The 18361-nt window shown below is 45.1% G+C and overlaps 1 protein-coding gene across 1 annotated transcript in view; it reads right to left on the bottom strand.

The window, feature by feature from the left end:
* LOC135395765 (cell adhesion molecule Dscam2-like) overlaps positions 1-718 on the bottom strand; it is a 167244-nt gene extending 166526 nt beyond the window's left edge. The window contains exon 1 of the mRNA XM_064626857.1: positions 462-718. Coding sequence (XP_064482927.1) covers positions 462-516 — 55 coding nt within the window. The 5' untranslated portion in view covers positions 517-718. The remainder of the gene's footprint in view (positions 1-461) is intronic.
* Between the last annotated feature and the right edge of the window lie 17643 nt (positions 719-18361).

Below are 18361 nucleotides of genomic sequence, written 5' to 3' on the forward strand. Positions count from 1 at the left end.
TTCAGCATGCCCATGCTGATACAGAACAGACTGCTGATTCAGCATGCCAATGCTGATGAGAACAGAAGTAGCATTCGCTACTTCTCTTCTCTGGTAAATACAAATGTTACTAGAATACTACCGATGGAAAACCGAATCAGCTTCAGTACTTATCGCCGAACGTCGTACAAGCAGTATGAACGGATATAATTGCGTGAATTTAAATTTGAGACTTTTGGGTTGGTTGGATGCCGAGAGGTGTGCCTGATGGTGAGGCAAGTTGCTCTGTGCGAGTTCACAGTGAAGTGACATTCGCCTATTCGAGGAAAACCCAGGGAAAACGCCTAGTCGGGATTGAAGCAGCATCGGTATGAAAACCGACGCTGAAAGGCGATGGTATTTGGGGAGGAGGGGGGAATTCTTGCACACGACGACGGCGACGACGATGATGGTGATCCGCTAAAAAAAGGGCATAACCTTACCTTCATTCTTGAAGAGAGAAAGCCCCAACCAGAGCACTACGAAATGCGCTGCCATGGCCTACACCTTGCATATCCCATCAGACTTGTTTCGTAGAAGCAACATATCATTCACAACTGATGCGAAACTTTCCACGGAGATTACGACACCCTTCTCAACGATTAGCTGGCATTTGTCTGTCACAGCGCCATTCAGGTTATTGGCCGACTGGTAGAAAACGAACACCATGTGAAGGAGATCCGCGCGAGCAGACACATCCTCCAAATATCCACGTGTGTCTCCAAAAACGGGACGGAAACAGTTTACGCTACATCAGCGCCACCGTTATGTCTCTCGGCAAGTGCCGCCATCTAGGCAAAATGCGGCTCGGTATCGATTTTTCGAGGATCACCTCGGAAACGTAGGAGGAAGAACACGAAGTTGTATGTGGAGACTTTCGTTCGCGCTGGTCGGTTCCAACAGCGACCTCGACATGTATCAGTCATTATATGAATTAAAGAAGCCCGTAACGGAGTTAAAGCCGTGAAACGTCGGATTTTTTACTAGTGCTTTGTTATGTCATCAGAACAATGAGGAGACTCTAGCAGTGTCATCGACACTTCCAGTGCGCCGTAAGCTTGATAGCGCTACATTAAAAATTTAGAAAGATGACGTCACACTACGATGTACGATGTACTTCGAAATTCCGCTTCCACTACGCGTTCCAGCACAGAACCCCCAAAAGTGAGGGTGGGGATCCGCCCCTGCATTCATTTTCATTTGGGCATAATCTTCGTGCAATGCTCACCGTATACGGCAGTTTGCTGGAGAGCAGCCATCTTGCTTGACGTCACCTGGTTGCCATTACAGCACTGTGGGGGCGTCTTGACCGCGCCCAGTTATATGCGCTGCAACCATTACGGCAGTGTGGGGGCGTCATAGCCGCGCCCACTGATATGCGCCGCAACCAATACCGCAGTTTCCTCGAAAGGAGCTATTTTGCATGACGTCACTCGGTCGCCATTACAGCACTGTGGGGACGTCATGGCCGCCCCGGTCATATTGCGTCGAAACCAACGTATTACACTCTTAAAAATGATGGTGGTGGTAGTGCTGAAAGAGCTCGCCGGCCTCACAGAGGTGGGCAACGTCACGACTAACGCTGTAGGGGAATCTGCGTCCTGGGCCGACTTCTGTGGGAACTGCGCCGACATATGTCTGACAGTGTCAACAACGGCGAGCCGATCCTGCCATTACCCCCTCTCCCCCTCGTACACAGAGCTCTTTCAGTGCTACCCCCATCACCATCGTACACAGACGTCTGCCGGTATGAACTTTTAATTATGCAGCCTAAGCTGATGGAATAAAAAATGAGCAAATGGATATATACAACGTTTTTTTTTTATCTTTTAGAGAATTTGTATAAAAAGATGTTGCGATTTCCAGCGGCATCTGTTAGCCACTTTTGCTGCCGGCGACGAGAATTTTGACATTACCGCTAAACGTCGCAACACTTGCCATGACGGCCTACAAATTTATTCGTAAAATGTCTGTGATATGTTTATAAAAGGGTGATTAACACTGGACAGAATTTTCGACATGTTCAAACTAATTTCTTCATTACAGTACATATCTATTTGATTTGTTTCTGTTGAAGGGATTCGATGTGCTAAAACTCCCTAATAATTTTAATTCCGTGTTAGCGCCCCGAAAAGTGCCTACAGACGTGGACAGATGGAGAGAGCACAGCAGGAAGGAGTGGGGGGCACAGACAGTTTGGTGTGCGTCGTGGGCTGACTTTAGGGGGAACTGTGCCCGTCTGCGAAGTCTACCACAAAAACAAGGGAAACCTTAGACGGTTCAGCTTGTGCAGGTGATGTGGAGTTGCGGGCCTCACACTAGTGAAGCCAAAATCTCCATTTTATTTTTTCTTAAAGCCAAACCAAACCAACAGCTGGTGTTGGATTCAAACTAAGTCTTCCGCACGACCTTGGCTACCAGCAACGAGCGGACGGCCTGATTGCTCAGTGTGGCTGCACAGCGCATCTCAAATGATGTCGCCCACATCGTCTGGACTAGGCCCATGCCGACCTATCACCCATGGTCGGGTTTGCGGTTGTGCCTCATTCAAATCGTGCACGGTCATAGCGCAAGGACCGCCCTTCGACCCGCTGCAATGCTATCGCGTTTCGTATACGCGTTTGGCAGTGCACCAAAGAGTGGAATCAATTACTGGAAGGGAACTTCGAAGCAAGGAAGAGACGTGCATAGCTAGGACAACAACGTCTCTTCGTACATCTTTTCCTTGTCTTGGGGTTCCTTTTCATCGTGTACAACAACCTAGTCTTCATCTCATCTCTCCTATCCCTTAGTAATCCCGTATTGGCCTTTACCATGCATGAGGGCATAATCTTAGCGCCCAATCCACACTTGACGTGGCGTCACACTCTTATTATCGCGGCGGTTCAGTAGGGAAGTTTAGAGCGACTACAAAGACTTAGCAGATTGGAACGTCTTCACGATAACAGTTGCGTAAACAGGGTACGCCCAGGCACCCGATTCATTTGCAGTGGCTGACATCACGTTGCTGGTCTTCGATTTGAGAGGTTTTTGTTCTGTTTCCGTGGAACGCTTCTGATATGTTAATGTTATGTTCTGTTAGTTATATGCTAGTGATATGTTACACACACACACACACATAAGGATACGATGATGAGATGGGGCGTGATATGTTACCTAATGTGTGCTTCCTTTTGATTCCCCTGCTCCGCAAGCAGATACCGCTCTTAGCGCCGCTTGCCTTTTCCACACCTGTGCGCGCACCTGTCACACTGTTTCCATCATCATCACTTTCTCATCCCTTCCACAAGCGCAATGGGGCAGTGTACCGCTATAACGGCGGAGAATGACCCACCACATCATCATCCCATTTATGTGTGTGTCACACTGTTTTCCTCCTTTCTTGAGCGGAGAGGCAAGAAGGAGTTTGGCACACGGACACGGCGACCTCCTGGAACCTTCCCGTTAACAGCTGCCGCTGTAAAAAGCTATGAGAGCGGCATAGATGTCATTTTTGCAGTTGAGTTCTACGGCCGTCCTCTCGAAGAAAGTGTGCAACTACAAGATGACTAATTACCTAAAATTAATTAATTGACTTTTTTAATTAGGGGATTTCGGGCAAAAGCGAGATAGCAGATCGAGAGACTATCCTAGTTGCAAGCCATATCACGTTTAAAAAATTCTGAAAGAAGCACGTGCGTTAACATATCCATCCCCGAATGTTGATATACAAACGAGCCGAAACTGAAACCGCGGGAACCGGGAACGTCAGAAAGCCACGTGGTTCGGGGCGATGATGGAAAGGTTCCACTCAGCTGGCAAGATAAACCGCTTCCTGGCCCAGAAGCCTCCGTCGGCGAGGGTGATGCAATCATCAGGCGCGCTTTTTCCCTTTAGCCTCATTTGCATACCGATGGATATTTCACGGTACGCGCTCTTTTCTTGATTTTTAAAAGACATAATTTCAACGAGGATTATCTCCCGTTCTGTTATCTCGCTTTTGCCCGAAATTTCCTAAAGAGTTCATTAGTTAATTTCAGGTAATTAGTCATCTTGTAGTTATATACTCCCTTCCAAAGGATGTCCGCCCTGCCGTTCACCTCAACTGCAAAAAGTCATCTATGGTGCTCTCATAGCTTTTCAATAAAAATTCTGTAAAGGCTAAAAAACAAAAACACCCTGTATAAAAAAGATTCAATTACACAATGCAAAAATTGTATGCATCTGTGGCGTCTTTCCTGCTATTTTCTTGGGATCGCTGTCTTCACTAGACCTAGCTGATGATGATGATGTTAGGAGAAAAAAAATACGGAGATGTGAGCCCGCTCACCGCGGGAGAAGCTACTCCAGATCTAGTAGAGAAAAAGAAAAGAAAGAGGAAACGTCTGAAAGCACGAGAGGTCTGCTATGCTCTGAACGAAGATGATGAGTTAGCGGTGTGCACCCTGACGATGAATCGCAGGCCATTCGCCCAGCACTTTCACGACGTCAAAGGGTCGGCTATCAAGACGGTCCAAGAATCTCTGACGTTGCAAACGTGCTGTGTGACGTAAACAACGAGATTTGGCCGAGGCAGACCAACAATTAGGGACGACACAGACAAGTAAGCCTCAAACGCCCAGAAATTAACGAAATGCAAACAACTCAGGGAAAAGAGGCGTCAGCACCTCTTTTCCCTGAGTTGTTTGCGTGCTGTGTGAAACCGCGCACATTCGATATGAATATGTTCCGAATCTTCACGCACACCATATGTTGAACACAACGACGACGGTTGAGCGCCTACACTCTTAAAAATGAACTTCACCACATAGCGCGCTCCTAGCCAACTATCATCTCGAATGATATCGTTATCTGCCCTGATTTGTTGAAAACGGGAGGCGTACGCCTTTTTTGTGACACTTATGCTGTTCATAGTTGTCACAAAAAAGGCGTACGCCTCCCGTTTTCAACAAACCAGGTCTGATAACGATATCATTCGAGATTATGGTTGGCTAGGAGCGTGCTATGCGGTGAAGTTCATTTCTAAGAGTGTACGTTCAACAGAAATGTGTTGGCCAATGGGACTATGAGTCGACGTTTGTGAAACAAAGTTTCGGGCGGCCGGTACGTCATCGGAGGGATTCGGTAAGAAAATTCCGGGTCAAATCTGCGCAGCAGCGACGTCGGCTCTGCGGAACTCCACCACTGGCTCCGAAATGAATCACGTTGGATGACGCACAACATACGTTTTGCACCCTCAGAAGTGAAATATATCTTTTGCGCGGTACCGCCTTGGTGAGCATCACGAGCTTTTCTGCAACAGCATCGTTCCCACCAATGCCGATGTGACCGGGGAGCCACTGGAGCTCTTCTGCGACAGCGGCATTGTAGGATAAGATGATGTCCTACACTATAACCACATTCCACAAGACCACTGGAGGCCACAGGTGCGCGTAGTGCTTGAAGGCCGCTCTTTGAATCAGAAAGGATTGAACAGGCCTAGCATCAGCGACGAGACATATAACTTCAGCACAAATAATCGGATAGAGCAGCGAAAGCTGAAGCTGATTTTGTAGATATAGTTCCAAGACGATATATTGATTGATTGAGTTTATCTTTACACACCCATTGTAGTATATACGAATACATAGGGTGGAGGAGACAGATGGAAACACTCCCTGTTCAAGGTCTTCTCCCCAATGCGCATATAAGGGTTACAAGAATTATAAGCGTTGATATTAATAACAAAGTCTACATAGTATCGCGAACACTACCGCCAAGGACAATACACTCGAAAGGTAAATTTACATTCAGCTTACAGTAACTACACTAACAATACAAAACAGTAACTGAATATTCAAATCATAGAACAGTGGCAGTTAAAGCACATTGACAATTAAAAACATTTGACTTTACTTTTAAATAACGAGAAATTACGTTCTTTATTAATTTGTGTGGGCGGACAATTCCATTCCTGCACAGAGCAGAACAAAAACGTGTGTTTGCCATACTTAGTTTTAATGTTCGGGAGGTTAAATACGCCTGCCCTTGTGCGGCTACTGGGATATAGTTCCTTAAAATTTATTATTGGTATGGTAAGAGTGCCATTAATATGCGATGGCTAATTTTTAGTATCCGAAATGTCATTAGTTGTGACATGTTAAAGATATGTCCGTTAGTCATAAAAGGCGTGACATTGCAGAGGTATGGCTGTCCAAAAACAATCCTATAATGGCTCGGTTCTGAATGATTTCTAATACTCGAAGATGTGACTAATAACTGAGTTCCCATACACATGCGCCATATGTCAGGTGGGAATGTAAAAACGCATAGTACAAATTTAGAATTACAGATGATGAGAACTAACGTCTAGCTCTCGTAAGAACACTGATACAATATGATGTATTTTAACTAATTTGCATAATATGAGGTTGCAATCGTAAGTGAGGATCTAAAATGACCCCAAGAAATTTCACCTCGCGAGAAAATTTTAACTGAGCGCCAAACAAGAATATTGATGAAGGTGGAAAAACCACGCGCTGAGGGGAGTGGAACATCATCGCGACTGTTTTGTTAGCATTTCAATTGAGCCTATTAGTTAAAACCACTCTGTTAATCTTGAAATGTCGGATTGCAACTGCACAGCTACATAGTTCTGTTAAATTCTGACCAGTCACAAGTAACGTTGTGTCGTGGGCATACAATAATATCTCAGAGAATTTAATATAGTTAGGATGGTCATTTATGTAAATCAAAAAGACAACAGGCCCTAAAATGGAACCTTGAGGTACGCCAATGCTTTAGCACCAGCGGCGTGGTCGAGCGGGTTAAAGCGTCCCGCTCGTTGGTCATAGCCAAGGTCGTGCTAAGACTGGGAGGTGGTGGGTTCGAATCCTACCACCGGTTTTCCCTGGGTTTTCCGAAGACTTTCCAGACGAATGTCGGCTCAGTTCCCCCTGAAGTCGGCCCAGGACGCGTACTAACCCCCCACTCCTTCCTGCTGTCCTCTCTCCATCTGTCCGCATCTGTACGCAGCTCATAACCACAGTTGTTTTGCGGCTCTAACACGGAACAAAAAAAAGCCTCCTTAAATTTAACTTACTTGAGTTCGCTCAGTAAGGTAACTCTTCACTAGTTCTAATTCAGGGCCAGAGACCCCCAAGGCTTGCTAACTTAATTAAAAGAATCTCATGAACAACACAATGGAATGCTTTCGTAAAATCAACAAACACAGAAAGAGCTCTTATCAATTGTTCGTTTAACGCGCTCCTTAAAAATCAGTAGATATCTTTCTGTTGAGGCTCCAGCACGAAAGCCAAATTGATTTCTGTTTAGTATATTAAACCTGTTACGGTAGCTCGTAAAGCGCTTATGCAACAATCTTTCAAAAATTTTGTTTATAACTGGCAAGATAGAAAATGGTCTATAGTTACTAGTGATTGTAGGATTGCGTTTTTTTTTTTTTTTTTGAACTGGAACATCAACTGCGTTTTTAAGAGCTTTTGGAAATTTACAATGTATAAATGGAAGACTTATAACATGTGTTAGCACAGGAGAGATAATTTCTTTTACCAGTTTGACTTTTGAAGCAGCTGTCTTACCCAGACCTGGCGAGGTATTGCGCAATGTTGTTATGGCATCATATACCTCCTGGGGAGATGTAGGGCGTAAAAAGAAGGACTGACGTTGTCTAGGAACAGTAGGAACAAAAGGCGCATTTAAGGACTGGTTAGCCACGGATGCAAAATAGTCTTTGAAGTCGTTAGCTCTGTGATATGGGTTATTGAAGGTACTGTTGTTACCTTCTCTGTTAATATGGGACGTTTATTTCTGTTGAGGAATTTGTTTATCGAAGTGCATTTATCTTTAATACTTGTGGACGACGTAACTTGGTGCTGATGGTAACGCCTTTTTCCGTGCTTAACTATCTTCGTTAAGAACTTAGAATACAGAATGAATACTTGTTTTTCGAAAAAGAATTGAATGGTTTCCTTCTTAGTTTCTTACCAAGCTGATGTTATTTCTGTATACACTTCAAGATGCCATACGTAATCCACGGGGATCTGGGGTTGATATAGGAACTGGAATTGGAAATGAATGCGGGTGATATTCTTATTCCTAGAAACGGTTATTGTAGTATTAGCACTGATAGCAGCAGTAATATACTGCAAAAAAACAAAAAATTAATGTGCCTCCTCTGCACATATAAAATTAATAACAGGACTCCAGGGATACTTTTTATAGTGTCATTTATGTTTGTGTGTGTGTTATAGTGTCGCCCACCTCATCATCATCCAGTGTATGTGTGGTGTGTGTGCGGGTTATAGTGTCAATATATTTTTGAGTGTCAAAGCGCTCAAATTTGGTGAGTTTATCACTAACTTGCAGAGGAGTAGTGAATATAGCTGATTATGGAAAGTGGTCTGTAATATTACTCTGTATAACATCACCACTAGCTAAATTACACTTTTTTTCGATATATGGTCCAACAGCGTGGATGAATTAGTAGTAACTCTTGTAGGTGAAACAATTGGACAGACATAGCCATAGATAGTGATAAAATTGGAATACGTGATACAAGCTGAAGAATTATCATCTAGGGTATCAATATTGAAATCACCAGTAGTAAGTACAGGCTTATTTTCATGTGAGCGATACACTGTTACCACATAGCAGGAGGAGGAGGAGGAGGAGTGTCGTTGGGAGGAACCGAGAGGTCTGCCTGCCTGATTAGGCGGCATGTTTCTCGGGAAGGGAAAGGTGGTGGAGAGGAAAGGATGAAGTGGAAGACCGAGCGGAATCCGCTCGCGGGGAGGATAGCTGCGTCCTAGGGCCGACTTCAGGGGAACTGTGCCGGCATACGCCTATTACACATCTGAGGGAAACCCAGGAAAAACCCCAGACGGCACAGCCGGCCCGCGGATTCGAACCGCGGACCTCCCAGTCTCCAAGCGCACGCGTTACCGCTGCGCCACCGGAGCTGGTACCACCACATAGCACGCCCCTAGCCAACCATCATTCCGAATGATATCATTCTGTGTCCTTATTTGCTGAAAATGGGAGGAGGCGCCTATCTGGGACACATTATGCATGTCCCAGATAGGGTCCTCCCCCTGTTTTGAACGAGTCATGACAGAGAATGATATCATTCGGAATGGTGGTTGGCTAGGAGCGTGCTATGTGGTGAAGTTCTATTTTAACAACGGCGAGCCCTTTCACTATCACCACCACCACCACCATCTATTTTAGCAGTGTAGTGTAACAACCGTTCAAACGCTGGCATAAACTCAGGAATGGATCCAGGGGCCCTATTCTCGTCAAAGTAATCGACATCGATTACTTTGTGTCTAACCTGTCATTGGTCGTTACATGAAGAAGGCGTGAAGAACAGAGATGAATGTCATGCGCCCTCGACCAATAGTTCAGCACTTGATCCTGCATTCTTCACGCTTTATCTACTTTACCACGAAGATTGAAGAAGGATCAAGAGCTCACTATTGGTTGAGGGCACATGACATTCATTTGTGTTCTTCACGCCTTCTTCACGTACCGACCAATGACAGGCGAGATACAAAGTAATCGAGGTCGATTACTTTGACAGGGCCCCAGCTGGAGGACGATAAACCACTCCTACAATGACGTTTTTAAGAGAATTGGAAAATGAAGATTTGTCTATCTCAATCCATAAACTTTCACATAAGGAACCACCTAAAATTATGTAGTCTCGAATGGAGTACTGCAACTGGGGAGCCATAAACAAACCAACACCCCAACCACTATTGGTAGTACTTAAATTATTACAACATGTGAACCCAGACTTGAATTTTTTTATTGGTATAGTGCCGTTTCGTTACTTTTAATTGTACACTTACATACAATTGTACACTTGTTGATATACTCTGTTGAAGTTGTTATACTCACAGAATGACAGTAAAGCTAGTCGATTATAAAAATTTCTTCTCGTGAAATCTCCGCTTCGCTGTTGCAAGCAACATCTCCATGATGGGGACATTTTGGTGTCATGGCGACCCCCATAGAAAACAGCAACCAATGAAAAGCGCTCGAGTTTGATTGACAGGTTGAGGCTCTTTCGGGATCCTCCTGATGGCCAGACTCACGGGGGTGACATAAACCCAACATAAACCCTCAAGTGGGTACTTTTCGCAAAACCGCCATCTTGTCGTGCTCAGACGTCCTCATAGGCCACGTCGTTTTGAGGTCATGTGACTTTGTTTAGATGTTGTTTTAGCGCTTACCGATATATTGCGCCGACATATAGCCAAGAGATGAACGCATTTGGCTTGCGTAAACTATACGGTGCTTCTTCCGCGACATGGTAGCCCATTTCTGCTTAGTACCTCGCATCGGATCAGTGCGTCTTCACGCGGTGTCGTCATCACATCTTTGGAAGTGGTCAACGGTATGAACTCTCACGTACTAAACTGCGCGTTTTACTGCGAGATTATCGGACAGAAATAATTACCGGTGCCGAAAGACGTCAAAAATGGCGCACAGGAACAGCAATCGCGTTGTTTGCAAACGGTTTGGCCGCCGATCACGGGCGCGGCCATCTTTAAGGTAACCTGTGCGATCCAACGTCGCTCCTTGGACACAATATGTCATTATTTCGCCGACCGAGGCCTAACGGTCTCACCCGCCAAGACTGTAGCCATGGCCTTTTCAGGGAAATCATTTCACAAGTACCCACTATCCCTTGCTGGATCGCCCATCACATTTCATGTCTCAACCTGTCGTTACTTCGGTTTTACCGTTGACCAAGGCTTGACATGGTCTCCTCACGTGAATACACTTGTTGCCAAAGCTTCAAGCCTGGTTAACGTCCTTAAGCGTGTCGCAGGTTCGCCCTGGGGCCCCTCCTGCCGTGACCTCCACCGAGTCCATACGGCTCTTCTCTTGGGCACGCTACGGTATATCCTCCCTATCCTCCATGGAATCAGCCCCACCCAAGACCGAGAGCTTCTCAACCTTCAAGCCCGCAGCCTCCGTGTCTGCCTATAGGGGTCCCTCGAACGGAGACTCACTCCGTCCTCGCAGAAACTAGAGAACTCCCTATTCCTACTCTACGGGACTCAACCACCTTGCGCGTATACGCCCGCTATCTGACCCACCCTTCCCATCCCCTTTGTCAGATTGCAGAAAGCTGCCCTGCTTCCGCCTTCGGTACTGCCATTGCCCGCCTAAGGGATTATCTCCCGCCCACGACATCTACTCTCTCCTTTGCGCCAGCTATGAAGACCCCTGAACGTCCCGTCATTCAACCTCCCCCTTTCCTCGAAAACACGAAGCTCCTCCAGTTGTAGCCCATCAGTTCTCCTTGGCACATATCAACTCTACCTACCCTTGCTGTCGTCAAATCTTCACAGATGCGTCTGTGATGCGCGACACATCAGGAGCAGCCTTTTCGTCACAGATACGGACCACGAACAAGCCTACACGTTGCCCTATCCTGTGTCCTCTAGTGAGGCGGAACTGTATGCCATCCTCGCAGCCCTAGAATACTTTGCTGGCCTGCCACCTGGGAAGTCCTGGGTTGTCCTCACTGACAGCAGGGCGTCCCTCCTTCTTTTGCTGTCTTCCCACCCCACCATCATATGTGACCTGTCCAACATGATCATCCAGGCATACAATGCGCTCTGTGCAAATTGTTACGTTCTTTCTGTGCAGTTGATTCCCGGTCATGTGGGTTTACCCGGTAACTCACGCGCAGATGCGGCTGCACGACGTGCTGCAGAAGTTGTGACTCATGCTATACTGTACATCTGCCCCGTACTGTTTCTGCTTGCCGTATGTCTATACGCCGCCGGTGTGCTGCTCGTGCCCAAGCGTTCAGAGCTGAGGCTGCTCGTCACGAGGAATCGCTCCTTCAGCGTCTCCGCCTAAACGTCGCCCGCACACCGCTGCAACTGTTCAAAATGGGTCAACCTAGCAATCCCCTCTGCACTAGCTGTGGCGTGGTGGGTGATATTCCCCACTGTATCCTACACTACCGGCAACACCTTCTGCACCGTGACGGCCTACGGCACTGTGACACTTGCTACGTTACTGGGTCCCGTTCGTCAGTCGACCCAGTGGGCAGTAACCACTGCGCTCCTCCGCTTTCTCCACGCTTCGAACCTTGTCAACGCCTTGTGATTGTGTGACAGTGTGTGTGACTTTTCAGTTTTAGCTTTGTGTTCTTCCTTTTTCTTTTCTTTTCTTCTTTGTCTTCTGCTTTTCTTTTCTTCTTGTCCTTTTCTTCCCCCCTCCCCCCGTAACCTGTGCGTTGACACTTGCTGTGACGTGTGATCATGACCTGTCCAGAATGCGTTGCGTTTGCCCAGCAGAAATAGTCTCTAATGTAATTTAATTCCCGTTAATAACGTTTAGTTGCTCTACTCTAAATTTGCCTTGAATTGACGTTAATTACCTTAAATTACATCTAATTACCTCCGGTAACCTGCGGTTACCTTTGGGAATTTTTAATTTCATTGTATCTTTCTCTTAATTACATATATCTTACATTCATTATCTTTAAACGCAACTTCTTTAGCTACCTTGAATTACTCTTACCTCTTACTCGTAATTTTTGATTCATCTATTGCTGTCTACCTGTAATATACATTGTACACAACATAGTAAGTTTAGCAGGTGGGAAAAAAGCTGTATTAAGACAGCTTGACAAGACCCTTCACGGGTACAACCAGTCATCCAACGACATTCATTGCAAAGTCTTTGTGACTTTTCTATAATCAAACTCAAACTCAACTCTTTGTGTCTTTGAATCAAAAGAACAGAAAACCATAGGATGGATATTGACTACCTCAAAACAGTAACTACTTATCAACAGTCATCGTAACTTTTATGTGTTGTTGAATAGAATATTTATTTCACTTGTCTACGAAATGTTCAAAATATGACAAAACCTGAGTGCTGGAAAATCTCGGACTAGTGTGCCACACGGCCGCCGTCCTTTAGAAACAAAACGATGTCATTTACCTTCTCCAGTCCCAGTATACAAGAAATACAAGGTACGTACTATAAATGCATTAACTTGTGGCTGCCTAATTAAGAGAAGTATACTATGTATAGATGAGGCCCGTTAGTCGTACATGTCCGTTGTGAAGAGCAACGTGGCGGCAGGACCACTGTCGCAAGAACTCCGGCTCACCCAACAAAAATAGTCTGTGTTCTAAGTAGTCTGTTACCAGTTCAGTCACCATGGACAGCCTAGGATGCATCAGGCGGTTTCTTCTATTCTGAGCTACGGCTGTGCAGCGAAATTCCCAAAGCGTAAAAGCTGTCATTATCATGATTAGCTGTTGGAAACTTGTCCTCATCTGTTGCATAGGCCGATACCGAACGGAAAAGCGGCGACACACGAGTGTCCACGGAGTCCTTGCTGTGACACACTCTCGTAGCACATGGTCACTGTTCTCCTCGGCGCCGCAGTTGGAGCATGAGGGCTGCTGAGAAGACCTCATCTGGCCAGTTTGTCTTTCGTTGCCAATATCTGCCAACTAGCTTTCCAGAAAAAATCGCTCACTTCACTGTTCAGACCAGTGGGCTGCCTTCCCTTCTTGAACCTGCCGAAGTGTGCGTCACCTTGTTCGATGCTCTTTTTGTGGAAGAGTTCTTCGCATAAGCGAGAAATTGAGGCGAGTTGAGGGTCCAGTACAGGGTGTTTCACCTATGGTGATAAAAAATTATAACTGGCGACGTACTCACTGGAGGATTGTCGGACTTTCGGCATTTACCTTCTGGAAGCTTTTGCCATCATTGAGGAAGGCTTTGGACAATTTTTAATTGCGGTAACTTAATTTTTTTCAACTGAACTTTGAAAATTGGCAAGCGAACCTCACTTTTTTTTTACAGAAATATGATGTCCTCCACGGATAATTAGTAAAAATTGCGCTTTAGCCCCGCCTGCTTGATTTTCGCAGCGAAGCGCGCGCGAAATATACGTCTAGACGAGAAATTGTCCCCTCCTTCATTTTTCTTGGCTTCTTTGTGACAAGACGGTTGTTTTGTTTTCTTTGTGATAAGTTGGTTGTCACCAGCATCAAGGTCAACGCGGCGCAAAGAAAAGTAAAACAAGAGGCGGGAACACTTCCTCCTCTCCCCGCAAATACCATGCGCTTTTACTTGCGACAATCAAGCAGGCGGGGCTAAAGCCGAATTTTTACTAACTTTATAAGACTATTTCTGCTGCGACACTGTGCATAGTTTCGGTTGAGTGTGTGGTTATCCGTGGAGGACTTCATATTTCTGTAAAAAAAGTGAGGTTCGCTTGGCAATTTTCAAGGTTAAATTGAAAAAATTAAATTTCCCGCAGATAAAAATTGTCCAAAGCCTTCCTCAATGGTGGCAAAAGTTTCCAGAAGGTAATTGCCGAAAGTTCGACAATCCTCCGTAGAGTACGTAGCCAGTTAGAATTTTTTATCACGTTAGGTGAAACACCCTGTATACAAGGTGGTCCACCAACCATGATAGAAATTCATAGTAAAAAACGTAGACACTGGAGAGACATGCGGCCAAGGGATTTTTTTTCTGCCAATAACTTGTGCCACATATTGGTAACATTTTTATTGAATTTCAATTGACGGGAAGTTAATTTCTTGAATTGAACTCGGAAACTTCCCAAGGCAACCTCACGTTTTCTTTGCGGAAATGGGTTCCCCGTTGTCATATTAGTCAGCACAGCACATTATCCAACTCGTAATGCAACGGCAATTGCCGAAATAAATTCGCCGAAAATCTGTGGAAATGAGCCCTTGGCTCCGCTTCTCTTTTGACGGCTCGTAGTTTGAGCGCAAAGCTGGGAGGAAAGGAGGTTACATAGTCACGCCACACGAGGGGGGAAAGGGTTACAAGCCGTCGGATGACCTCAATTTTGATAAGATAGCTCTGATTCCTGCACTCACCGGGCGTGTTTGTTCCGTGGGTAAGGCTCGCAACCCTTTCCCCATTCGTGTGGTGCGTCCACGTAATCTCCATTCTTCGCAGCTTTGCGCTCAAACTACGAGCCGTCAAAAAAGAGCCGGAGCCAAGGGCTCATTTCCACGGATTTTTGGCGAATTTACTTCGGCAATTGCCATTGCAGTACATCCTGTTAGCCATGTTGTTGTTGTTTTTTCGGAATCCTTCGCGTACCCACATAACATGACTGGAATGGAAAATAGCTATAAATAACAATGTACTTGAATGTACTAGTTTGCAGGAATTTGATGAAGGGTTGCAAGACGGACATCTGCTTTCGTGTGTCGTGTGTGGTCACAATGATAAATGCTGCTGTACGGTGCGGCATTATCGGTGTCTTAACTTCGAATGAATTTGTTGTTCCCAAAACGCGCAACGAACTACAAACAGTGCAAATCTACTAACACATACCAAGCTACATCTATTACAGGCACTTCGGCTGTTTTGATTCAGTCAAATTACTCTTATGAGAATGCAACTATGTGTGGATAACACACTGCTAAGCCAGACAGTCTACGAAAGCATAACTCACCAGAATTCTTTGTTCTTGGTCTTGGTCAACACAGCGCGGTATACGATGGGACTGTGACGATTCATTCAACTCAATTTTCACCGGAACAACACGCGCTGCTCGAAAGACAACGACGGAAAATAAAGTGCCGCTTAAGTCCGCTAATTTGCACTTTACAGCACTACAAATCGATAGATATAAACACGTCGTAAACTACAACGGCTCGCTAACACAAGAAACGAGATACCCAACGTTGCTAGACACCATCCGAACTTCCGAAGTGAGAGCGTGAGAGTATACAGGGTGTCCCAGAAAACGTGTCATTGAATTATAATAAAAAACCCCACCTAGAATCATGCGGTCAACGGCATTTGTTCTTATTAGGTTTTTGCTACTTTGTGAAGTTAATGTCATGTACCCCAAGTTTAATTATGCAAATATTTGCGAACTGAACTCAGAAATTTGCCAAGGGAATGTCACTTTTTTACCCCACCAATATGAAGAGCGTGCCGAATTCACTCAGATTCATGATAATTGACAGTGGTATTCACGAGCTATCCTATCGAAAAAAATAGACGAATATCATGCTTCTCGGAGCACCGGACCATAACGCGCGATGTCTTTCTGAGCGCAATCGCTCGCAGTCCGACGAAAGGAGGTTCCGAAGCCAGCCCACAGAGTGATAGTAGAAAAAGTAACAGTTCCTAAAATTGGGAGAGGGAAAGCATTATCCGAGCGAAAGTCGGACGTGATAAGCCATGCCTGCGTTATCTCTTCCTGCGATGCCGGGGTGGGCTGGGTTTCCCACCTCCTTTCGTCGGACTGACACAGATTGCGCTGAAAAATTCATCGTGCGCTATTCTGTGCGAGCTCCGTAGAGCATGATGTTCGGCTATTTTTTCCGATGGTATAGCTCCTGAATAACCCTGTCAATTATGATTAATTTCAGTAAATTAGACACGCTCTTCACATTGGTGGGGTAAAACAGTGACCTTTACTAGGCAAATTTCCCACCTAAGCTCGCAAAAATTTACATAATTAAACTTACGTTACACGACATTCACATGAGGAGGTGGCAAAAACCCAGTAAGAACAAATACCGTTGACCGCATGACTCTAGGTGGTGTAGTTTTTTTATTATAATTCAATGACACGTTTTCTGGGACACCCTGTATACAGGGTGTTTCAAAAAACGTGTCATTCGGACTTTATAAAGAAACGGGGCGACGGAAAAAAATACGGGGTAAAGGGCACTTGTGTGGCAACTGAATTTGCCATCTTGCAAAATTACTTTCATTTGATTTTAATTAAAATAAATTCAATTTCTTTAATTGAACTCCAAAATTTCCCAAGTCAACCTAACGTTTTTTTTACAGAATTTGAGATCCCGTAGCGAACTTAGTCAGATCCACCAAGAAATCCGCTCGATATTGCAAATGGCACTGCCCAAAAAAAGTCCCGAAGTTGAGGCTTCAGAGTTTCGGGTATTCAACAGCGCACCAAATCAGTCGGAAAAATGCGCGGAGGGCAGGACATGCTCCTGCCCCCATGAAGCTAGAACAGTTTATCGCCAAACCGGCGTGCAGCACAAGACGCGCAGATAACAAGGCAGGTGACATTCCACCATACGTTGATAAGCGGCAAACAAAAATGAGTCCGCCTCTTTTTTTCCGCCCTGTGTTTTTTCGACCTTCTATCTTTCATGGGGCCAGGAGCATGTCCTCCTCTCCACGAATCTTTGCGTCTGATTTGGTGCGCCGTTGAATACCCGAAACTTTGAAGCCTCAATTTCGGGACTTTTTTTGGGCAGTTCCATTTGCAATATCAAGCGGATTTCTTAGTGGATCTGACTAAGTTCGCTACGGGCTCTCTAATTCTGTAAAAAAAAAACGTTAGGTTGACTTGGAAAATTTTGGAGTTCAATTAAAGAAATTCAATTTATTTTAATTAAAATCGAACGAAAATATTTTTGCAAGATGGCAAATTCAGTTGCCACACAAGTGCCCTTTACCCCGTATTTTTCCGCCGCCCCGTTTTTTTATAAAGTCCGAATGACACGTGTTTTTAAACACCCTGTATAATAAGATATCAAAACACGAAAGGAAGAGTATTGATCGCCCCTCCTTCTATAGCATGCAATACGTGATTAGCGCTGAGATGAACATGCATGTCCATGACGCGAGTTATTTTCACTGATCAAAAAGAAGTCACACGGGATTGCGTGACGCATGCGAAATGTGCGGCAATGTGCGGTGAGCATCATGGTGAAACGAAACTTTTAAATCGAGCATTGCACTTCATGGTAACTGCAGGAAACGAAGCAAACTTATGAGACACTGGATTACAGGTATGTTGGCATCTTTTTCATTTCTGCATATCATTTCACATTACACTATACGTGAATAGATGGTGTCATGTCATGGGTGTCATGTCTCACGATGCTGGGGAAGTAGTTGCATGGGGAAGTGTGCATGGTTCTAGACTTTTAATTTTTGATCGCGTAATCGGATATCGGCACCTCTCGCGTTGTGGCTTGCATGTGACCAACCAAGTGCTGTTCCCTTGCTAGCGCTTCCTACGAACGACAATACGAAACATGTGGGAATGTATATTTTTGATTACTCATATATAACAAGAAAATGTATCGTTTTCAGGTTGCTGCCACTACTCCATGTACCCGCAATTGTCCTGCGTGTATGATTACACTAACGACGTCGCCCACCACGGCTACATGTTTTGCGTACACGCGTTTCAGCATGAAGCCTGCAGGTAACATCTGATGCTTACCCTTCGGATATTCTGAATTTACATATTGTAGCTTAGAGGAATTCCGAATTCCGAGAGTGACACACACTTATAACATTGTGACGTCAGTGCAGTGTGCATAAGCTCTAATGT

Source organism: Ornithodoros turicata, chromosome 5 (genome assembly GCF_037126465.1).
Source record: "Ornithodoros turicata isolate Travis chromosome 5, ASM3712646v1, whole genome shotgun sequence".
NCBI classification, from domain to species: domain Eukaryota; kingdom Metazoa; phylum Arthropoda; class Arachnida; order Ixodida; family Argasidae; genus Ornithodoros; species Ornithodoros turicata.